This window comes from Scyliorhinus torazame, chromosome 6 (assembly GCF_047496885.1).
Source record: "Scyliorhinus torazame isolate Kashiwa2021f chromosome 6, sScyTor2.1, whole genome shotgun sequence".
Classification (NCBI taxonomy): Eukaryota; Metazoa; Chordata; class Chondrichthyes; order Carcharhiniformes; family Scyliorhinidae; genus Scyliorhinus; species Scyliorhinus torazame.
In genome coordinates, this window is record NC_092712.1 from 299,333,157 (window position 1) to 299,358,037 (window position 24,881).

General features: G+C 46.4%; 1 protein-coding gene across 16 annotated transcripts in view; it reads left to right on the forward strand.

Annotated features, from left to right (window-relative positions):
- Window positions 1-24,881, forward strand: part of fhod3b (formin homology 2 domain containing 3b) — a 742,093-nt gene that overhangs the window by 710,035 nt on the left and 7,177 nt on the right. For 13 of the 16 annotated variants that reach the window (XM_072509894.1, XM_072509896.1, XM_072509899.1 and 10 more), the window contains 3 exons: window positions 5,840-5,863; window positions 22,255-22,435; window positions 23,741-23,902. In XM_072509894.1, coding sequence (XP_072365995.1) covers window positions 5,840-5,863; window positions 22,255-22,435; window positions 23,741-23,902 — 367 coding nt within the window. The remainder of the gene's footprint in view (window positions 1-5,839; window positions 5,864-22,254; window positions 22,436-23,740; window positions 23,903-24,881) is intronic. The other 3 variants (XM_072509895.1, XM_072509911.1, XM_072509910.1) reach the window with 1 other exon arrangement.

Consider the following 24,881-nt stretch of genomic DNA (forward strand, 5'->3'; position numbering starts at 1 on the left):
GGGTATTGTAGAAACTAGACCTCTACTGTCAACAACCTAATTTATATTGTATCACATGACTTCTCGGATGATCTTAATGGAACTTGGCCTTTCTTCGCCAAGCAATTCCTAGCTTGGCTATTGAGACTGTTTGCATGCCACTGCCAAATGTGCAACAGGAAGCTGCCAGCACAGGCTTGCGAGACCAAGTTCCGAAAGGAATTCACAGTATAACCACGAGTGTCCACTTAATTTTTATTATTATGTCAAAGCAGAATAAAAGGACTGGGTGGCGCAGTGGTTAGCACGGCTTCCTCTCAGCACCTGGGACCCGGGTTCAATCCTGTCCTTGGGTGACTGTCTATGTGGAGTTTGCACTTTCTCCCTGTGTCTGCGTGGGTTTCCTGCAGATACTCCGGTTTCCTCCCACAGTCCAAAGGTGTGCGGGTTAGGTGGATTGGCCGTGCTAAAATTGCCCCTTCGTGTTCAAAGATGTGCAGGTTATTGGGGGGGGGGGGGGTCTAGGTAAGGTGCTCTTTCACAGGGTCGGTACAGACTTGATGGGCCGAATGGCCTCGTTCTGCACTGTAGCAATTTTGTGGTTCTTTGTAAATTTCTGAGAAATGTTACGTTTTTGGACTATGGGCATTGCCGACCAATCCTGCAGGCACAGCTCTTGCCCTAGCCCAACCCCCACCCCAACACCTAATACTGCCTAACATTGAGGTATATAATAGTGAGACCTGGAAGTAAACGAAGAACCCTTAATACCTCATAGTGGCTTCATGAAGTGTCTCACATTGTCTACCACTATATCATTCCCCTCCTCCACAGTAGGTGTATTCAATATACTCTCTATTGGTCGGTTCTGACTATAAATCAGCGCATAATTTATGTAACTTGCAATAGACAAATTAATAGTTATCAGTAGGAAATGATGTAATGACAATTATTTATAGTTTGTTATTCATGATGCACACAAAAAGCATAGAGCTAGAGAGATGCAATGAAAGATACTGTGCCTGACATCTCTCCGTATAAACTGGATTATGAAACCAGATGTTCACTTAAGTGGTGAATTACTGCTACAGAGCCAAGCTAATTGAGCTACTCTGCTACCTACGGATTCTAAACTGACTTCTGGAATCAATTCAGCCACAGAAGTATCATTCCAGATCTTTTGACTATATACTGAAACAATGCCCATGCATAAGGAACTGCATTCTCTTGATTATATTCCACACTTAGCCATAGTTTGATGTTTGTACTCTAGTTAATATGATATTTGGACCTTAATATACTGTGCATCAAAGATGGTGTAAACCGATGCGCTTTGCAAATGCCTAAACCTTTCCCACTAATACCCATTCGAGCAATCTGTGTCACCGTCCACATGTAAAAGGAGTAATCAGATTGTTTGTACCACAAGCTTCCAGAAATCTGTACGCCTTTGTCCCACTCTGAGATCTAACTATTAGCTTGACAGGAATGTAAATTCCTTTCCAGAAATCACCCAGCAAACACTCATCCCGAGAATGTTATTACATATTTACTTGGGTAAAATTTGAGCTTTTAGACCAAATTATTAGGCAAAATGTAGGGGATCAACTTGGACATGAGTAATTTTGCGAGGGGTTGAAATCCATGCATGTTGGAGGGACACTGTTATCTGAAAACATGAAGAATATTTACCAATCAACAGTAAACTGCGCCATACTTTCCGCAGGCTAAGGAGCAGTAGCCACAGCCCAGATTTCTTTACTTGGGTACAACAAGGGCAAAGCCACTCTCAATCACCATATCCCACATTAAATCTCCAAATTAAAATTTCTCTCTCATTAATTAATGTTAATTGGAGTGCCATTCTCTCCCATCGTCTGTTGTAGCAGAGACCCAGGTTTGATTCTGACCTTGGGTGACTGTCTGTGTGGAGTTTGTACGTTCTCTCCGTATCTGTGTGGGTTTCTTTCGGGTACTCCGGTTTTCCTACCACGGTCCAAAGGTGTGCAGGTTCGGTGGATTGGCCATGCTAAGTTGCCCCCTAGTTGGGGTTATGGGGATAGGGTGGGGGATTGGACCTGGGTGGGGTGCTATTTCAGAGAGTTCGTACAGACTCGATGGGCCGAAAAGCCTCCTCCTGCACAAGGATTTATGGACACGAAAGGCAGCTCGCCGGGCACGACGCAGCGAGGCCGAGGGAGACCCCGTTTCCGGGATATACCCGGCTCGCAATGCCTCGCAAGATCCATTGTGGGCGGGAGCACCTTTTGGCAAATCTGCATAATAGAGTGAGAGGCTCTCTCACTTTAAGGTGCAGATTCCGAAGTACCTGAGGCTTTGGGATTCATCCCCTTCGCCTCGGAGACCTCGGGTGAGTGCCGTACAGCAATGGTCCCAACAAATGGGGACCAGATGTAGCGGCACTCATGGAGGTCTCCCAGGTGATCGGAAGCCCTCAGCTGCATGCCCTTTGGGCAGGGTGGTGCACTTACACTGCTGGTGCCAGCCTGTGATTGGCCCTGGGCTGCCCTGCGTGGGTGTTCGGGAGGTGTGGGGGTGGGCAAGGCCCTCCCATAGTACATTGGGCTGAGGGAAGGTTAGGGATCGCTTTGGGAGCCTCGGAGATCGGGATGCCATTTTTAAATGCCGTCCCGATCTCTCACTGCACTGGGGAGTTCCAGTGAGTGGAGCACCCCAGTGTTCAAAACGGGGCTATGTGCAACCTCGGCCATGCGATCCCCGCTGAGGCCCCTTATACAACGCGAGTCGCGTTGAGTAGGCATTTGTTTCTCGGCATTGCGAGCACCAGGAAACATGCATCTAAACGCACTCACTATGGGACTTTGATCCCAATTGTTTGAATTGAGCCCTATGATTCTATGATATGACCATAATATCAAGAAATTAACAGTACTGGCAACAACAGATTATTTATCATAGCGTTAGTTGTTTGGAGGGCAGGATTGACAGAAATGCAACTTCCAATCTGGTAACATTGCTGGCAGTGTCTGTTATTGTTTTGCTGGTGTCCCGTTTCTGAACGAATTGATAAGCAACAGTATTTCTCAACTCCAATAGCTTTGTAAGATGGAATGTGGTACCAGAAGACATTGTGACTAAAATGTAGGTAATTTAATGGCATTGATGGTGTGATTATAATGTCAGGCAATTATAATTACTGGCAGTAACTTGTGTTAACATCACTTTAGTACAGCGTAGTAAAGCAAAATAAATGAAAAAACATATTGTTCTACTAATCCTCAAAACTAGGGTTGACTGAATCCTGTCCTGCACTCTCTTCAAGGGCCTTAACATTTCCACTAGTCTGTGGTGCCCAGAGTAGGGCTCACGGCTCCAACTGAGGCCCAACCAGTGTTTTGTAAATGTTCAGCATAATGTCCCTGCTTTTGTCTTCTGCTTTGTTCATAAAGCCAAAGATTCCAGATTTATTCTTCACAACTTCAAGTTCAAATGTGTGGGGATGTGACCGTCTGCATCTCTCTGTTTCTGCTCTCCCTTTAAAATTGTACCACATTGTTTATATTGCCTTCAATTTTCTGTCCAAAATGCATTCATCTGCCATGTGTCACCAGTTTCCCCAGTCAGTCGACGTCCTCCTGACGTCTGCTACTGTCCTCGTCACTGTGTACCGCGGTTTTGTATCACGTGCAGACTTTGAATTTATGCCCTCTCCCTGGTCATTAATATATATCAAAAGCAGCAGTGGTCCGAATATCAGTTTCTGGGGGATACAACTATATCCCTCTCCAGTCAGAAAAAAGCATTCTGCTTTCTATCCCTGCACCAATTTTCTAGCCATGCTGCCACTCGCCCTTTACTCTACTGGGATTGTGCTTTGTTAACAATCTAATCTGTTGCTCTTTCACAAACGTTGTTTGAAAGTCCCGAAAGTACAGAGCATAAAACCCTTGTTTCTGTGAAGAACTCAATCAAATTAATCGGACAGTGTTTACCTTTAACGAATCTGTATTAGCTTTACTTTATCAACCCATGTTTATTTTTACAAGTGACAATTTATTTCTTTATTCTTTCACGGGGTGTGGTGTCGCTGGCCAAGCCAGCATTTATTTGCCCGCCCTGAATTGTCCTTGAGAAGGTGGTGGTGAGCCGCCACTTTAGAGCCCTCGTGGTGTCAGTGCACCCAGGGTGCTGCTAGAAAGGGAGTTCCAGGATTTTGATCCAGTGACCGAGAATGAACTACTGAGCAATGTTGTCTTGCATTAAGGTCTTTAGATTTTTTCCTGCCATAGATGTTAGGCCTGTAGTTATATCATCTTTATCCCCCTCCTCTTTTGTTTTTGAGTGGTATGTGAGCTGAGAATTGCCTGATCCTCCGAATTTATCCAAGGACCAACTCATTTTTTTGTGTGTTTGCATCAAACAATGGTGCTTTTTCATCACTTCAAGGAGATCTAATGCTCCCTATCTCAAACACTGATTAATATTGGTTATATGGAACAAAATTATGGAACAAAGTAATCGTAGAATCCCTACAGTGTAGAAGGAGGCCATTTGGCCTATCGAGCCCTCACTGACCCTTCAAAGGACCACCCTGCCTAGGCCGAATCCCCCACCCTTTCCCTGTAACCCCACCCCACCTTTGGACGCTTAAGGAGACTTTATCATGGCCAATCCACCTAGCCTGCACCATCTTTGGACTGTGGGAGGAAACGGGTGCACCCGGAGGAAACCCACGCAGACAGTGGGAGAACGTGCAAACTCCAGACAGTAACCCAAGGTCGGAATTGAACCCGGGTCCCTGGCACTGTGAGGCAGCAGTGCTAACCACCGTGCTGCCCTTGTTCCTAGCTGTTATTTTTCAAACCCTGTTTTGGGCCAAAATTTATCAAAGCAGATTCGGATCGGAGTATATGGACTGGGATTATTTTATTCTGCGAGGCAGTTGCCTTTGCTTACTACTTTCGAATGGTTCCAATATCATCTGTCTCCGTGCTTAGAACGGTCAACGAAATATACAGTACGATGAAGAAATCCTCCAAACAGAAAGAAGCTACTCCAGACAGTCACAACCAGCTGCCCTCGTTTCTGCCAGTGTCTGTGGGTTTATGCCACTCAGCTTTGAATGGTACATGATGTAAAAAATTCAATGGGGTGCACTGTTGAAGCTTGTTCTTCAAAAAAGGGAATTGATTAGATGTGAAGTTGTTCATCATTCCACTCAACATCCCTTTTGCAGAGTTAACAGAGAAAAAAAAATTCAATGATATAACGACCAGAATTTTACATTGCTCAGGCAGGTGAGAGTGCGCCCGATCCGGAAGTAGTGAAGTCATGCAAGAAGACGTTAGGCGCGTGTCCCAATGTAATCGCACAATCAAGCAATACTTTTGTCGGTGCTAGGCGTGAGAGTCTCGAAATGCACCCGCCGACAATGAAGCAAGCAATTTCGCCCATTAAGGGATCAACTGAATAAGATTTTACATGACCCGTCTACTTTTATGTTTGACAGGCAGCCAATTGACCAGGTAGCCTTAAACGTTTCAGCTTCAGCCTCGAACTACGGTAACTTGCCGAATTCTATTGATGTCACAGAGAAGTAAATGAAAAGGGTAAAAGTATTGAGGCAAAGTCTCTATGGAATTGCATAACATAAGAATAGCCAAGACTACCAGCTCCCTTAGCTTAGCCAGTACCATCAGTGTTACCTGCATCTGTTCAGTGTCTCTCCATAAGCTTTTAATGTAATATGGGTCATATGATTCCATCCATTCAGAGTATTTTTTTTTCAAATGCTTTTTGTTGCATTTCTGATTGTTAATATTCCCCCACATCATGTCATTTCTCTTCACTTTCGTCTGCTCCTCCCATTCCCTTTTAGACTGATGATGAAGAAGATGGTGAGGTACGGCTGCTGTCTGAGATTGCGGTGACCATTGTCTCGTAGACACTAATTATCATTAACATCACGTCGATACTAACTGTTGTTACCATGTTGCATGGCCAGCATGAGGAGCAAGTGGCGACCAGGCCCTCATGTTGAATTGCACCATATCGAGTGATGGCATTAACCCTACCGGCCTTGCGTCCATGTGTTTTGACAGCGTAATTGCACTTGTTTTTAAAGCCTGGGGAAATTTCTGATGTGCTAATATTTTTGGTTGATCATTATGATGGTTTCAGATTCTTTCCAGATGTCAATGTCATGGAATTTTCACAATCTCTTAATGCTGAACACTAGCATTCAAAATTTCCAACATCCCCGTTTAATCTGATAGCGCACATTCAGACACCTGCATTTAGAACATAGAACATACAATGCAGCAGGAAGCCATTCGGCCCATCGAGTCTGCACCGACCCACTTGAGCCCTCACTTCCACCCTATCCCCGTAACCCAATAACCCCTCCTAACCTTTTTGGTCACTAAGGGCAATTTATCATGGCCAATCCACCTAACCTGCACGTCTTTGGACAGTGGGAGGAAACCGGAGCACCCGGAGGAAACCCACGCAGACACGGGCAGAACGTGCAGACTCCGCACAGACAGTGACCCAGCAGGGTATCGAACCTGGGACCCTGGCGCTGTGAAGCCACACTTGTGCTACCGTGCTGCCCTTTGGAATTCCTTTGCTGATGATGTTAGATGGTTAATATTCTTGACTAGTTTAGTCTTTGTTGTGGATCTATTCATTTGCTGACGGCACTTTATCAGTAAAGTTTATCCACAAAATCCCCAACCAAATCTCTCTGAGTACCATACATGCCTGGTAAAGGTATGCTTGCGATATTCCCATAATGGTGCGGCAAGGCCATTATCAATGCGGAATAGATAATCTCTCATTTAAAAACTGCTGATTCCGTAAATACTCATCCGGTCTGGGGATACTTGCGAAAAGAAAATATTGGATAAAGTGTATAATAATAATCTTTATTAGTGTCACAAGTATGCTTATGTTAACACTGCAATGAAGTTACTGTGAAAAGCCCCTCGTCGCCACACTCCAGCGCCTGTTTGGGTACACAGAGGGAGAACTCAGAATGTCCAATCACCTAACAAGCACGTCTTTCGGAACTTGTGGGAGGAAATCGGAGCACCCGGACTAAACCCATGCAGACATGGGGAGAAGGTGCAGACTCCACATAGACAGTGACCCAAGCCGGCAATCGAACACAGGTCCCTGGTGCTGTGAAGCAATAGTGCTAACTGCTGTGTTACCGGAACTGCCAGAGTTTTGTATTGATTGAAAATGTGAAGCCTTCAACCTTAATTCCATTCTCAATACTTTTTAATACCATTATTAGAAGTATAGTTTCCATTTATTAAAAATTAGGGTCATGACTTTTACCAATACAATCTGTGACCAACGAACAAATGTAGGAAATTATAAGGAAGTGCTTCACCTGCTCAAAGGCAACTTGAGGATCTGCTATTAGTAGCTGCACTGGATATTCCATTGATTCGTCCCCACATTTTTTGACGTGCTGATTGGAATAAAATAAATTACAGTGCAAAAGGAGACCATTCATTGGCCAGAATTTTCCGGCCATTCCTGCTGGGAAACCCGTTGAAATCGGTGGGACTGGAAGATACCACCACCGCCAAACCTGTCGCAGGTAGGGCGGAAAATCCTGCATATTTGTCTTTATCATAGAATCACAACAGTGCAGAAGGAGGCCATTCGGCCCATCGAGTCTGCACCGGTTCTGTGAAAGAGCACACTTCCTCGGTCCACGCTCCCACCCCGTCCCCGTAGCCCAGTAACCACACCTAACCATCACATTACGATCACATATTTGGACACTAAGGCTAAGGGGCAATTTAGCATGGCAAATCCACCTAACCTTCACATTTTTGAACTTTGGGAGAAAACCGGAGCACCCGGAAGAAATGCACGCAGAGACGGGTAGAACATGCAAACTTCACACAGACAGTGACCCAAGGTTGGAATCAAACTGGGTCCCTGGGGCTGTAAGGCAGCAGTGCTAACAAGTGTGCCACCCTTGGTGCCAGCTCTTTATCAAATTAATTTAGAATTAATCGCAGAGTTCTTTCACCAGAAACTTGTATCGTTCTCTAGATTTTCAAGTTTCTGTTTGAGGTGGTATTTTAGTTGTGTCTCATGGTGATTTTAATGACAATGGTGTAATTAGTACAAGAATAGTTAGATTTACCCATTGCCCATCTCTGTGAGCTTTTACAGGGCAAGACACTGCAAGTGGAGTTGATGTTTGTGTGGTGCCCTCTACAGGGCATCTGGGTACTTTGCGAACAGGACAAGCAATTGTGCATTTCTTCAACAATTCTTCAATCTAAATGTTTTTTTTTAAATATTTTATTGAAAATTTTTGGTCAACCAACACAGTACATTGTGCATCCTTTACACAATATTATAACAACACAAATAACAATGACCTATTTTATAAACAGAAAATGAATAAATAATAAATAACAAAAATGAAAACTAACCCTAATTGGCAACTGCCTTATCACAAGTAACACTCTCCAAAAATATAATTTAACAGTCCAATATATAATTATCTGTAGCAACGACCTATACATATTATACAGTATATATTAACAACCCTGAGAGTCCTTCTGGTTCCTCCTCCCCCCCCCCCCCCCCCCCCCGATCCTGGGCTGCTGCTGCTGCCTTCTTTTTTCCATTCCATCTATCTTTCTGCGAGGTATTCGACGAACGGTTGCCACCGCCTGGTGAACCCTTGAGCCGACCCCCTTAGAACAAACTTGATCCGCTCTAGCTTTATAAACCCTGCCATGTCATTTATCCAGGTCTCCACCCCCGGGGGCTTGGCTTCTTTCCACATTAGCAATATCCTGCGCCGGGCTACTAGGGACGCAAAGGCCAAAACATCGGCCTCTCTCGCCTCCTGCACTCCCGGCTCTTGTGCAACCCCAAATATAGCCAACCCCCAGCTTGGTTCGACCCGGACCCCCACTACTTTTGAAAGCACCTTTGTCACCCCCATCCAAAACCCCTGTAGTGCCGGGCATGACCTAAACATATGGGTATGATTCGCTGGGCTTCTCAAGCACCTCGCACACCTATCCTCCACCCCAAAAAATTTACTGAGCCGTGCTCCAGTCATATGGGCCCTGTGTAATACCTTAAACTGAATCAGGCTTAGCCTGGCACACGAGGACGACGAGTTTACCTTGCTTAGGGCATCTGCCCACAGCCCCTCCTCGATCTCCTCCCCCAGCTCTTCTTCCCATTTCCCTTTTAGTTCATCTACCATAGTCTCCCCTTGGTCCCTCATTTCCCTATATATATATCTGACACCTTACCATCCCCCCACCCATGTCTTTGAGATCACTCTGTCCTGCACCTCTTGTGTCGGGAGCTGCGGGAATTCCCTCACCTGTTGCCTCGCAAAAGCCCTCAGTTGCATATACCTGAATGCATTCCCTTGGGGCAACCCATATTTCTCGGTCAGCGCTCCCAGACTCGCGAACTTCCCATCCACAAACAGATCTTTCAGTTGCGTTATTCCTGCTCTTTGCCATATTCCATATCCCCCATCCATTCCCCCCGGGGCAAACCTATGGTTGTTTCTTATCGGGGACCCCCCCCCAAGGCTCCAGTCTTTCCCCTATGCCGTCTCCACTGTCCCCAAATCTTCAGTGTAGCCACCACCACCGGGCTTGTGGTGTAGTTCCTCGGTGAGAACGGCAATGGGGCTGTCACCATAGCCAGTAGGCAAGTCCCCCTACAGGACGCCTTCTCTAATCTCTTCCACGCCGCTCCCTCCTCTTCTCCCATCCACTTACTCACCATTGAAATATTAGCGACCCAATAATACTCACTTAGGCCCGGTAGTGCCAGCCCCCCCCTATCCCTGCTACGCTGTAAGAATCCCTTCCTCACTCTCGGGGTCTTCCCGGCCCACACAAAACCCATGATGCTCTTTTCAATCCTTTTAAAAAAGGCCTTCGTGATCACCACCGGGAGGCACTGAAACACAAAGAGGAATCTCGGGAGGACCACCATCTTAACCGCCTGCACCCTCCCTGCCAGTGACAGGGATACCATATCCCATCTCTTGAAATCCTCCTCCATTTGTTCCACCAACCGCGTTAAATTTAACCTATGCAATGTGCCCCAATTCTTGGCTATCTGGATCCCCAGGTAACGAAAGTCCCTTGTTACCTTCCTCAACGGTAGGTCCTCTATTTCTCTACTCTGCTCCCCTGGATGCACCAGAAACAACTCACTTTTCCCCATGTTCAATTTATACCCTGAAAAATCCCCAAACTCCCCAAGTATCCGCATTATTTCTGGCATCCCCTCCGCCGGGTCTGCCACATATAGTAACAAATCATCCGCATACAAAGATACCCGGTGTTCTTCTCCTCCTCTAAGTACTCCCCTCCACTTCTTGGAACCCCTCAACGCTATCGCCAGGGGCTCAATCGCCAGTGCAAACAATAATGGGGACAGAGGGCATCCCTGCCTTGTCCCTCTATGGAGCCAAAAATATGCAGATCCCCGTCCATTCGTGACCACGCTCGCCATCGGGGCCCTATACAACAGCTGCACCCATCTAACATACCCCTCTCCAAAACCAAATCTCCTCAACACCTCCCACAAATAATCCCACTCCACTCTATCAAATGCTTTCTCGGCATCCATCGCCACTACTATCTCCGTTTCCCCCTCTGGTGGGGGCATCATCATTACCCCTAACAGCCTCCGTATATTCGTGTTCAGCTGTCTCCCCTTCACAAACCCAGTTTGGTCCTCGTGGACCACCCCCGGGACACATTCCTCTATTCTCATTGCCATTACCTTGGCCAGGATCTTGGCATCTACATTTAGAAGGGAAATAGGTCTATAGGACCCGCATTGTAGCGGGTCCTTTTCCTTCTTTAAGGAAAGCGATATCGTTGCTTCAGACATAGTCGGGGGCAGTTGTCCCCTTTCCTTTGCCTCATTAAAGGTCCTCGTCAATACCGGGGCGAGAAAGTCCACATATTTTCTATAGAATTTGACTGGGAATCCATCCGGTCCCGGGGCCTTTCCCGCCTGCATGCTCCTAATTCCTTTCACCACGTCTTCTACCTCGATCTGTGCTCCCAGTCCCACCCTTTCCTGCTCTTCCACCTTGGGAAATTCCAGCCGATCCAAAAAGCCCATCATTCTCTCCCTCCCATCCGGGGGTTGAGCTTCATATAATTTTTTATAAAATGTCTTGAACACTCCATTCACTCTCTCCGCTCCCCGCTCCATCTCTCCTTCCTCATCCCTCCCTCCCCCTATTTCCCTCGCTGCTCCCCTTTTGCTCAATTGGTGTGCCAGCAACCTGCTCGCCTTCTCCCCATATTCGTACTGTACACCCTGTGCCTTCCTCCATTGTGCCTCTGCAGTGCCCGTAGTCAGCAAGTCAAATTCTACATGTAGCCTTTGCCTTTCCCTGTACAGTCCCTCCTCCGGTGCTTCCGCATATTGTCTGTCCACCCTCAAAAGTTCTTGCAGCAACCGCTCCCGTTCCTTACTCTCCTGCTTCCCTTTATGTGCCCTTATTGATATCAGCTCCCCTCTAACCACCGCCTTCAACGCCTCCCAGACCACTCCCACCTGGACCTCCCCATTATCATTGAGTTCCAAGTACTTTTCAATGCACCCCCTCACCCTTAGACACACACCCTCATCTGCCATTATTCCCATGTCCATTCTCCAGGGTGGGCGCCCTCCTGTTTCCTCCCCTATCTCCAAGTCTACCCAGTGTGGAGCGTGATCCGAAATGGCTATAGCCGTATACTCCGTTCCCCTCACCTTCGGGATCAACGCCCTTCCCAGCACAAAAATGTCTATTCGCGAGTAGACTTTATGGACATAGGAGAAAAACGAGAACTCCTTACTCCTAGGTCTGCTAAATCTCCACGGGTCTACACCTCCCATCTGCTCCATAAAATCTTTAAGTACCTTGGCTGCTGCCGGCCTCCTTCCAGTCCTGGACTTCGACCTATGCAGCCCTGGTTCCAACACCGTATTAACATCTCCCCCCATTATCAGCTTTCCCATCTCTAGGTCCGGAATGCGTCCTAGCATCCGCCTCATAAAATTGGCATCATCCCAGTTCGGGGCATATATGTTTACCAAAACCACCGTCTCCCCCTATAGTTTGCCACTCACCATCACGTATCTGCCCCCGTTATCCACCACTATAGTCTTTGCCTCGAACATTACCCGCTTCCCCACTAATATAGCCACCCCCCTGTTTTTCGCATCTAGCCCAGAATGGAACACCTGCCCCACCCATCCTTTGAGTAGCCTAACCTGGTCTATCAGTTTCAGGTGCGTTTCCTGTAACATAACCACATCTGCCTTAAGTTTCTTAAGGTGTGCGAGTACCCGTGCCCTCTTTATCGGCCCGTTCAGCCCTCTCATGTTCCACGTGATCAGCCGGGTTGGGGGGCTTCCTACCCCCCTCCCCCCTTGTCGATTAGCCATCCCCTTTTTCCAGCTCCTCACCCGGTTCCCACGCAGCTGTATCTCCCCCAGGTGGTGCCCCCCCGCCCATACCCTCCCATACCAGCTCTCCCCTCTCCCCAGCAGCAGCAACCCAGTAATTCCCCCCTCCCACCCCCCCCCCCACCCCCGCTAGATCCCCCGCTAGCGTAATTGCTCCCCCCATGTTGCTCCCAGAAGTCAGCAAACTCTGGCCGACCTCGGCTTCCCCCCGTGACCTCGGCTCGCACCGTGCGACGCCCCCTCCTTCCTGCTTCTCTATTCCCGCCATGATTATCATAGCGCGGGAACCAAGCCCGCGCTTCTCCCTTGGCCCCGCCCCCAATGGCCAACGCCCCATCTCCTCCACCTCCCCTCCTCCCCCCATCACCACCTGTGGAAGAGAGAAAAGTTACCACATCGCAGGATTAGTACATAAAACTCCTCTTTCCCCCCTTTTTAACTCCCCTCTTCGCCCCCCACATTCGCCCCACCACTTTGTTCAAACGTTCTTTTTAATAACCCGCTCATTCCAGTTTTTCTTCCACAATAAAAGTCCACGCTTCTTCCGCCGTCTCAAAGTAGTGGTGCCTCCCTCGATATGTGACCCACAGTCTTGCCGGTTGCAGCATTCCAAATTTTATCTTCTTTTTATGAAGCACTGCCTTGGCCCGATTAAAGCTCGCCCTCCTTCTCGCCACCTCCTCACCGCGTTCTCCCATTTACTGCTCCGAGTTTTCTTTGCCCATCTAAGGACCATTTCTCTATCCTTAAAACGGAGGAATCTCACCACTATGGCTCTGGGAATTTCTCCTGCTCTCGGTCCTCGCGCCATCACTCGGTATGCTCCCTCCACCTCCAACGGACCCGCTGGGGCCTCCGCTCCCATTAACGAGTGCAGCATCGTGCTCACATATGCCCCGACGTCTGCTCCCTCCGCACCTTCAGGAAGACCAAGAATCCTCAGGTTGTTCCTCCTTGCGTTGTTCTCCAGTGCCTCCAACCTTTCCACACATCGTTTCTGATGTGCCTCATGCATCTCCGTCTTCACCACCAGGCCCTGTATGCCGTCCTCATTCTCGGCTGCCTTTGCCTTCACGACCCGAAGCTCCCGCTCCTGGGTCTTTTGTTCCTCCTTTAGCCCTTCGATCGCCTGTAGTATCGGGGCCAACAGCTCTTTCTTCATTTCCTTTTTGAGCTCTTCCACACAGCATTTCAAGAACTCCTGTTGTTCAGGGCCCCATGTTAAACTGCCACCTTCCGACGCCATCTTGGTTTTTGCTTGCCTTCCTTGCCGCTGTTCTAAAGGATCCACTGCAATCCAGCCACTTTCTCCTTTTTTCATCCGTATCCAGGGGGGATTCCCTTCTGGTTTACCGCACAGTGTTTTTAGCCGTCAAAATTGCCGTTGGGGCTCCTATCAAGAGCCCTCCGGTCCATTTCACCGGGAGCTGCCGAAACGTGCGACTCAGCTGGTCATCGCCGCACCCGGAAGTCCAATCTAAATGGTTAATGAGTAGTGCAGAGTCTTAAGCAAGAAATGCAAGTTAAAATAGAGAATTCAATGTCAAATCAAGTACATGAAGAGAAATAAAATGGGGAGGGGAGAGATTGGATTAAGAGATAGAAAAAATAAATAAAGAAAACGTACAAAAGATTTTTTTTCCCGAAGTCTCCAATAATTAAAATCTGTGGGAATGAGACTCCACACTTGTAAAAAAAAAAAATATATTTTCAGATCTAGACTTTGTTATTTGGCAATAATTTATGACTTCCCACTTAGATTGAAATGGAAAAGCCCTAACCTTTGAGGTGAGTTTGCTCTATATTTAAAACATCAGTGCAAGAACATCACATCATTCACGATGTATGAAAGGGGAGCTAAATGGTGCGATTCTGTTTTTACGCAACGTACAGAAGAGCGGTGCATCACTGACAGTAATTTCAGATTGCTGCATTTGACTGCACATCAGCACTAGCCTAAAGTCGCTGATTTTTGCACAAAACCTTTGAGCAAGGTTAGTCCACCATTATTTTTACAGTGAATTCTGACCCAGTGCCTATTCAAATCTTTCAAATAATGGAGAAGTATAATAAAAGTTGACTATTGTTGGTATTAAAAACCTTTGTTACTGTAAGGCGACGAGTAGGTCGTTTTAAAATATGAAGCTGCCAAGCAAGTTGACAGCTGGCGATGCCTCATTCAGTTGGACTCCATCTGCCACCACGTTGTTCTATTTGAGCCTCACTTTCTTTGCTGTGGTTGTGGGCAGGGCTGTCAGGTGGCCGGAGCCTGGCACGCCTTCAGCAACAAGATTTCAGAGAAAATTAATCGCTTTAGTCCAGAGGAGTTTTGGTTGGGAAGAGCGCGTAAAAGTGAAAACGGCCTTTTTTTCTTAAAACAAGAGAAATGGGTCTTGTGTCTTCGTTGAGCTCAGGAAGCCCGTGTGCAGCGGCCTCTTGCTTGCTTGCTTGCTGCTAAACACAATGATTTTCAGGAGCACCGCCACACACGCACAAAGGGCCAACTGCCAAAGTGATTAATCTGCCGATATTCCCAGGGCTGCAAGTACAGACCTAGTTCTAGGAAAGCAGATGTCCACTGGCTTGTTCCTTGTTGAAAGCTGGCCTTGAGCAGCTCAGTCATATCATACAGCCTTTGTTGATGCATCTCCCCTCATTTTGTTAATTATATTTTAGTCTGCACCCTGCTCACCAACGCTCAGGCATTAAAACCACATACTTCCCCTCATTTGTTCATGTTGGTGAGTAAACTATTTACACAGAGCTGGCCTAGTAACAGATTGAATCGGTACCCTTTTGACGTAAATTTTATACCCAATACCATGTTTTATCCTTTGGGCAAATAGTTCTTTCCACGTCAGGGCAGACAAACACTGCAGTTTTTGATTGTCACTTTGTATCATGCAGGCAGTGAGCTCTATCCCTGCCTGGTGACATCAGTGTGTGGTGGGCAGGCAATGAGCAATGAGTGAGCGGTGACAGATGGTTAGCTCACAGAGAGGGGAATCCAGCAGAAGCCTATCATTGCTGGGGCTGCTTCCGATCTAGCTCTACTAAAATCAATGGGGGAAAACTGTGGTTTCCCTTCTCTGGCATGGCCCTTTAAGAACAGCTGGCCTGGACGTTCTGACACAAGAGTGCATGCTGCACCCAGGGACATACAGAATTTGCACCCGGGGTCCCATCCTCTGCTTTGAACCCCAATTTAAACATTTTGAAGAGGCTGTTGCCTGTTTGGAGTGGAATGCTAGCAGCCTAAATCAAAGCTTGTTTGAAAATCGTATTGATAGGACCTCGGACATATAATTGCGACCAAGTTTAAAAACACACCTCAATTGCTGAAAGACCGAGCAGCAAGCAGACAAAAACTGCCCTCGACATCCCTTAATAATGGGGGTCGTGGTTAAAATATCAAATACTTGATATATCAGCTCTACAGATCTGACCTGGAGTTGTTTAGTGTCTCGAACCACGCTCCGCTGTATAGAGGATGATTAAGTATTTCTATTCTTTCTGATATGCTGTGCACTTTATTATTTTGTAAATAGGATGACAATTTAAGAAGAGCTACAACAGTAAAGTTTTCTCCAACGCTATGGCTACTTAACACTACTTAATAAGGACATGGGGAGATTGGAGGGGAGGCCTAAAATGGTTGAAGACCCCAGGGTCTGGATGTCCTACCAAACTTAAATTAATTCTCCCGTTTTACGCTCGGCCAAACTGACAGTCTGATCAGTTGCCACACTGGGAAACCAGGGGCAGGAGGCATGTGAACATTCCCTGGTATCAGGATGGTTGAGATTTGGTGAGTGGCGGGGTTAGTGTTGTAGTCCCATCTGTAGCAGCCCTAACATAGTGAGCGAGACATCAGGATCGAGAAGGGTCCATTTGGAAGCAAATGGACGTATTAGTGAGAGGCAGCACGGTTTTGTGAAGGGGAGGTCGTGTCTCACTAACTTGATAGAGTTTTTCGAGGAGGCCACTAAGATGATTGATGCAGGTAGGGCAGTGGATGTTGTCTATATGGACTTCAGTAAGGCCTTTGACAAGGTCCCTCATGGTAGACTAGTACAAAAGGTGAAGTCACACGGGATCAGGGGTGAGCTGGCAAGGTGGATACAGAACTGGCTAGGCCATAGAAGGCAGAGAGTAGCAATGGAGGGATGCTTTTCTAATTGGAGGGCTGTGACCAGTGGTGTTCCACAGGGATCAGTGCTGGGACCTTTGCTCTTTGTAGTATATATAAATGATTTGGAGGAAAATGTAACTGGGCTGATTAGTAAGTTTGCAGACGACACAAAGGTTGGTGGAATTGCGGATAGCGATGAGGACTGTCTGAGGATACAGCAGGATTTAGATTGTCTGGAGACTTGGGCGGAGAGATGGCAGATGGAGTTTAATCCGGACAAATGTGAGGTAATGCATTTTGGAAGGTCTAATGCAGGTAGGGAATATACAGTGAATGGTAGAACCCTCAAGAGTATTGAAAGTCAAAGAGATCTAGGAGTACAGATCCACAGGTCATTGAAAGGTGCGACACAGGTGGAGAAGGTAGTCAAGAAGGCATACGGCATGCTTGCCTTCATTGGCCGGGGCATTGAGTATAAGAATTGGCAAGTCATGTTGCAGCTGTATAGAACCTTAGTTAGGTCACACTTGGAGTATAGTGTTCAATTCTGGTCGCCACACTACCAGCAGGATGTGGAGGCTTTAGAGAGGGTGCAGAAGAGATTTACCAGAAAGTTGCCTGGTATGGAGGGCATTAGCTATGAGGAGCGGTTGAATAAACTCGGTTTGTCTCACTGGAATGAAGGAGGTTGAGGGGAGACCTGATAGAGGTATACAAAATTATGAGGGGCATCGACAGAGTGGATAGTCAGAGGCTTTTCCCCAGGGTAGAGGGGTCAATTACTAGGGGGCATAGGTTTAAGGTGAGAGGGGCAAGGTTTAGAGTAGATGTACGAGGCAGGTTTTTTACGCAGAGGGTAGTGGGTGCCTGGAACTTGCTACCGGAGGAGGTGGTGGAAGCAGGGACGATAGGGACATTTAAGGGGCATCTTGACAAATACATGAATAGGATGGGAATAGAAGGATACGGACCCAGGAAGTGTAGAAGATTGTAGTTTAGTCGGGCAGCATGGTCGGCACGGGCTTGGAGGGCCGAAGGGCCTGTTCCTGTGCTGTACATTTCTTTGTTCTTTGTTTGTTTGGTGAGGGGTAGAGACAGAGCAGGAGATCCATGATCACAAAGGGATAGAGAGAGAGAGGTATCATTTGACAGAGGGGAGGCTAAAGTCTTCTTTGATAGTGTTATGGGAGAGGCGTTTTCAGAACCCCAAAATGTATCATGGAGTTCAACCAACCTCCCCCTTTAATGTATTGTTGCTTTTCCGAGCACGCGGCTTGTTCTCCAGGTGTGGTATTGCAATTATGGACACGTGGGTTTTTAAACACAAAACAATGTTTATTCCATGAACTCAACTTAACCTTTGAAATAAACATTGGATCACTTAACACCCCTTACTTCAAAGATAACCCTGAAAATAATACAACACTAAATAATCCTTCAGTTATTCCTTTCAACGTCCAAGAGACTTAACACCTTTAACAGAAACACATCAGGTTAAAGGCATTACTATTATGAGTTTAAATCACCCAAATGATCCAGAGATAGTCTTTCATGGCAGAGATCACAGCAGAACCAGCTCACTGCAAACACAGACACACCCAAGCTCTTTTCCTCAAAACTGAAACTAAAACTGCAAAATGGCTGAGCTAAAAACCCAGCTCCACCCACACTCTGACATCACTGCATTTCTTCAAGGTACATTACGTAAACATCCATTTCTTAAAGGCACTCTCACATGACAATAGGCCCGCAAGGAGTGTTGGAGACAGAAACTCAAGCCTCCTTTTCATGGCTGGGTTTACTGACCCATGGAGATATCCGAGACTCCCCAGTGTCAACCTCCTGTGGGTCCCAGTTGACCAGAAAGTTAACTGGCCAGCCTTATAAATACTGAGACTACAGAAGCAGGGATGAGGCTGGGTATTCTGCATTGAGTCACTCGCCCTCAACTCCCTAAGCCCTTCCTATATTTACAAAGCACAGATCAGTGACTGGATGGGTGCAACTCCAACAACACTCGAAGCTCGACCTGATCCCAAACAAAGCAGCCCACTTAACTGGCACCTCATTGCCACTTTAAGAATTTGCCCTGTCCGCCATCAGCACATAGGCTGCTGTGTGCTCCCTGTACTCGATTCACTGCAGCCGATGGTCAGGAGGGTTTCTTTGCTAGCATTGTTCAAACCTGTAATCTCTACCACCTAGAACAACAAAGGCAGCAGTTGGATGGGAACACCATTGCCCGCCAGTTCACCTCCAAGTTGCACCCCATTGCTGAGTCAACATCCCCGAGCACCCTCATTTGCAGCAGTGGATTGTACCTACATGAAGGCAGATCCAGAGGGCTGGGTGGCAAATGCTGGCCGGACCAACGATGTTCACATTTCGTGAATTGATTAAAAAATATATATATATATCGTTCTCAATTTCACTGCGAGGGTCCAATTTTAATATGTTAATGAAGCGGACAACTCGACACATCAAACCCCTCACAGTAAAATGCAACGGTAACGTGCAGAGTGGATTGGTGACACGTTTCATGTTTTCTCCTCGCTAACTCCTCACAGACCCTCACTCACCAATTGTTGGTGTGGTAAATATTTGCAGTGTATGTATTTTGATCCAGTCATCAGCTACTTTGATGTAATAGTGGTCTAAGAATCTGTTGCAATGTTCTTAATACACTGGGCCTAAAGCGCTCAGCTCGATTTTCACACCGAAATTTGCAATTCTTTGGGCCACTGAATACGTAATATTTTTATATCAAGACCTGATGGCTTGCATACGAAAATCCTTGGCAATTATCTTATTTACATATAGTTTGAAAAACAACTTTGTGTATGTTCCTCACTGCCCAAGATAACATTATAAAGTATTTCATCGGAGACCCTCCATTTTCCTGCTGATTAATGTAATGAGTTTATAGGTCGATTTTCACCTGATTTTGAGAAAAAAATGACCTCCGCAGTTTCACAGCTTGCAAAATACGCACCCGACCCATCGTCAACCACACAAAGGATTTTCATCTTTTCTCACAGATAGGCCTGGCAGTGAATTTTGCAAGCCACGATGGAATGTGTGAGGGTGTGGGTATGGGGGTGGGCCAGTTAAAAGGCCCACCTCGGTTGTCGCCGCAGAGGCGCAGCTCTCAACATCGTTTCAAGACCCTCTAAACCTCCCCGCCCTCCCATCACGCACAAGCCACACGACCTCACATTACCCAATGCCATACCATGCTCCTTGGATTCCTTCATGCCATCCCAATGTTAGAAAATGTTCCCATCTGCCATTTCATGCGGATCTATTCAGCCCACCCAAGGCCGAATCGGAAAAACCCTCCCACACAGTACTTCAACGCAAATTTCACCTGGAAAAATGGATGGGAGTCGTTGGACGTGACGGACAAGCACCTGCTCTCAATCCCAACCCAACAGCTGCCTGATCTCAACCTTCCAAGGGAAGAGTGGTCGACCCTTAACAGGTTCAGGACTGGTAATGGCTCCTTTGCCCAATATCTACAGATGGGTATTAGTACCAGCCCCTAACTGGCTGTGGGAGAGAGAAAACTGTGCCCCACATCATATGAGAATGTCCAATCCTCAAGCTCAGCGGAGGCCTATCCGCATTTAACACAGCAGGACCAGAAGAAAGTGCATGACTTTAGGGACTTTGCATTTGCTAATTAAATAAAATCCCAATGCCACCAAGCCATCCACTGGCCTTCAAGTCCCATAATCCACCCATACCATCTTTATTCACCCAAGCCACCCATTTCCACCTCACATTTCCCATGCCAACTCGCATACCTCCATGCCACACCATGACACCACAATACTCCCCCGCCATGTATCCTCATTCACTTCGTATTCATTGCGCATAGCTCTCAGTCATGCAATAGCAATGGGGATATTTTAAAATCATTGTAAAGCCATTAAACATTTAAGAAAATAAGAACCCCCTCAATTCAAGCTCACCACCATTGATAGTGGACCAAAAAGCACAAGGAAAAAACTGTTCGAATCATTTAAGTGCTCATTAGGTTTACAAGCAGACAAGGAACCAGATCAAAATCATGTCTTTAAATAGTTCTTGGATCAATAAGACCACCTGTTGAGCTGACACCTTTGGAGCCCAGTCAAGCATTCATTAAAAAAATTATATTTAGAGTACCCAATTACATTTTTTCACTTAAGGGGCAATTTAGCATGGCCAATCCACCTAACCTACACATCTTTGAGTTGTGGGGGTGAAACCCACGCAGACACGGGGGGAATATGCAAACTCCACACGGACAGTGACCCAAGGCCGGGATTCGAACCCGGGTCCTCAGTGCCGTAGGCAGCAGTGCTAATAACTGTGCCACGTGCCGCCCTCAGTCAAGTATTCATAATGAACCAGCTATCATAATGAAAACTTCCAGCTCCACTGACAACAGATATGCATTCCCATTTAAGTATTCAAAATCATGAATGGTTTTGATACAGTATATAAGGGACAACAGTTTCCAGTGGCAGAGTGCCTGTCAATAAATAGGGGTATCAGGTACAGACAATTTGTTCGACTTCCAGAAGCAGTTTTTTTATACACAGCCAAATCTGCCAGTCCAATTAAAGCTGAGCACAAAAACATGACAGTAAAGGACATCTATTTTACACTTTTTAATATATGGTAAATATTGGAAAAATATTGTAATGCATGTGAACACTTGGCCAATGTAAGGGTCAACTTATTTTGGCAAGACCGATCTCTATGATGAATCACTGCTTTTCAGTACCTAAAAATGACATTTGAAGGTGTCAAAACACTTTACACGTGCTTTTCAAAATGTTCCCAAATACTCAGCAGGCTTTCCATTTTCTTCACGAGCTCTCAACCCTCATGTGCTCTTAATGGGCTTCCCATACTTCACATACATTTTAAAATAGGGAATACAACTTTGTCGGGTGCCATTTTGTGCACTTGGTACTCCTGACTTGCAAGAAGGCCAGAGAAAAATTATATGGGGTTGGGAATGGGGAGGAAAGTCAGATTTCCTCCAATAAAAAGCTAAGGGTGGCACAGTGGTTAGCAGTGTTGCCTCACGGCACCAGATAGCCGGGTTCCGTTTTGACCTTGAGTTACTGTCTGTGTGGAGTCTGCACATTCTCCCAATGTCTGCGTGGGTTTCCTCCAGGTGCTCCGGTTTCCTCCCGCAAGTCCCGAAAGATGTGCAGGTTAGGTGGGGTTATGGGGATAGGCCAGGGGAATGTACAAGGTTGGGTACTCTTTCAGTGGGCCGGTGCAGATATAATGGGCCGAATGGCCTCCTTCTGCACTATAGGGATAATAATTGTATGGCCCTGTCACGTTAGGAGTTGGTCTGGAAAATGCAGCGAGCCAAACCAACTCCATTGACTTCAGTGGGACTGGAAGATCCCCTCTGAGAGGGGCTGTAATATTCTGCCTCAAGTATGGCCATTCACGTACCAAAATGTGCCCCGACACTCAGACAAATATTCAACCTATAAGTGCTGCATGTGGGGCCTCGGATAATGTTCCTTTCATTGCAGGTATTTACCCCCACATGCACTTGCGTAGAATCTCAATATGCACAAGCATAATATGTGAAAGAAAGCCCCATGCTTTGGGCTGCCAAAGGAATGACTATCTGTATCTGATTTGTTGTACAGACAGGAAAGTTCTCCAGCAACACTGAAACTGTCTCGAGTGAGAGCCAGCTGCAGGGATTGCAGTCTGCAGAAGAGGCGGCCGAACATGAAAACATGAAAGCTGTACTGAAAACCTCGGTACCATGTGGTGAAGTCACCACTGCTGTGCCAGGTGTGCGTACCCGAACAAGAGCCAACCGAGGTAAAGGGGCCCACCCTTAGGCTGCCCACTCATCCCGTGCCAGTCTTACATTGCATTTGCAACACAGTAAAAGGCCATTCAGCGCAACAGGTCCATTCTAGTCCACTGGCGATCTTCCTCCCACTCTCCGCCTAACATCTTGCTGAGTTTTTCCTGGTGTTATCAGGTTTTTTTTTTTTTTTAAGAGTTCAGGATAGGGAAGGGACCAATCTGGTGATGGACTAGCCAAGCACCGTCCTCATTGTAAAATCAGCCAGCTTTTTGTATTGCTCTACGAAGCAAAGTACCTCAAGATGATCCAAATGCAAAAGTCTTCATTCTTAAATCTTATTACAGTTGCAATTGTATAACCTTCCTTCCACACAAGTCATTCCATGAAAAGGAAAGCCAGCACAGAAAGAGACACGAAATAGCACTCTGGGTGACTGACATCCCCTCTGTTGTCTGCCCATGTTCTTCTCTGTGACCTTTCCCTAAAAGAATAACGCTATGCCCATACCATCTGAAATATGTAGTGTGCAGCACCTATAAAAATAGAAAATACAATGTGTGTTCTGTGTCATTAATGACAGTGAACTGGCTGACTGCCTCTCCGTGTCTGGAGATTCTTGGACGTCAGCCTAAGGAACAATGGGACGCCAAATTGTCTACCCTGCTAGATTGAATCCGTTCGTATCCAATTTACTAATTGAATTTTGTGCAGTTCTGGATAGTTAGAGCTTGGGGAAAAAGGAATACAATTCTACTTGGTCAGCACCTATATCCACCAGCTTATTTGGACAGAGTGGAACCAGGGTTAAAATATCAGCATCCGGCAACCCAATCCCATTCTCATCTGTTCAATTTTTAGTGCCCCCAAACAGGCCACCAAGGTGAAATGTTGGGGCAGGTGGGGTTGCTAATTACCATTCAAAAGTTGCGGCCTGATGACATTCGATCGGAGACAGGAGATGCCGCCTGCTTTAAGAGCAAATCCTTTTGGTGTTTCTTGTAGATCATGAGGCCTTATCAGGAAGCCTTCAGCCACTAACCCAAGCCATGCATTCCCTGCCCGATCATTGCCTGAGGCTGCCCAGTTGCAACCCCGAACCTCGGCCTCTCAGCTTCCCCCAACCCCGTGTTAGCCAAATGTTTGCCCCCAAATTATTCAAGAGTGTCGGGTACTCCACCCGCACAGGGCTCCTTTCTTTCTCCTTTCCTGTCTCCCTATTAATAGCGGGGAAGTCCAGTCGGCATTATTACATTTAGCCACAGAGCTGCAAATCCTAAATCTCTAACTGTGCAACCTGGTTGTGCTCCCTCCAGGCCGTGTTGGGTCATGGACTGCAGGCAATGATGATTCTCCAAATGCCACAGATGATGCTGCAGATGAAATAATGGATCGGATTGTAAAGTCTGCAACACAAGTGCCAAATCAGCGAGCCGTGCCGAGAGAGAGGAAGAGGTCGCGTGCAAACAGGAAGTCTTGTAAGTACCTTGATTTCACAGTCTGCTGTCTGTGTGTTCCTGAGGTATGAATACCAAAAGCTCTGAAGGAAATATCACAATCCTGATTTGACTGGAAGTTATATTCCCTCCACACTCGCTGCTTGGCCTGCTGGGTGTCTCCAGCATTTTCTGTTTTTCTTACAGATTTCCATCCCCTGTGTTATTTTGCTTTATTTTTAAATGTTTTTTTCCCGTCATTTCCACCCCTAATCCAAATGGTTGATTCATTCTGCTGCCCATGTCAATGAACCTGCGGAACGATGTGTAAATAGAAGTTAAGAAGTGTTTTTCCCACATCACAGACTTCAGCTCCTGACTCATTCTCAGTGCAGTTTTGAATCATTCATTAAAAACCATCCGGTTCTGGTTGAACACCTTGTGTTAGTGAATCCTAGCACCTTAAAGCACAGAAGGGGGCCATTCAGTCCATCGTTCCTGTGTCGGCCCTTTTGACAGTTACCCAGTTATTCCCAACCTGCTGCTTTTCTCCCATTACTCTGCAATTTTTCCCCCTTGAAGTACTTGTCTACTTTTTCAAAAGGTATTGAATCTTCTTCCACCATACATTCAGGTAATGCATTCCAGATAATCATAACCTGCAGTGTGTAACAGAAGCAGAATTGTATTTCACCACAATCTGTAGCCATATTTTCTAGTAAATCTCTTGCTTTTCTTCTCAAATGAGTGGTGATAAGAGCATAAATTCTTTAAATCTTTATCAGTGTCACAAGTCAGCTTACATTAACACTGCAATGAAGTTACTGTGAAAAGCCCCTATTCGCCACATTCTGGCACCTGTTCGGGTACACTGAGGGAGAATTCAGAATGTCCAAATTACCTCACAGCACGTCTTTCGGGACTTGTGGGAGCATCTGTAAGAAAGCTGGGAGGAGTATTTCATTTTCTCTTTTGTTTTCATGGCGGTTTGTAGATGTCTAGGTTGTTGGTTTGTAAACGT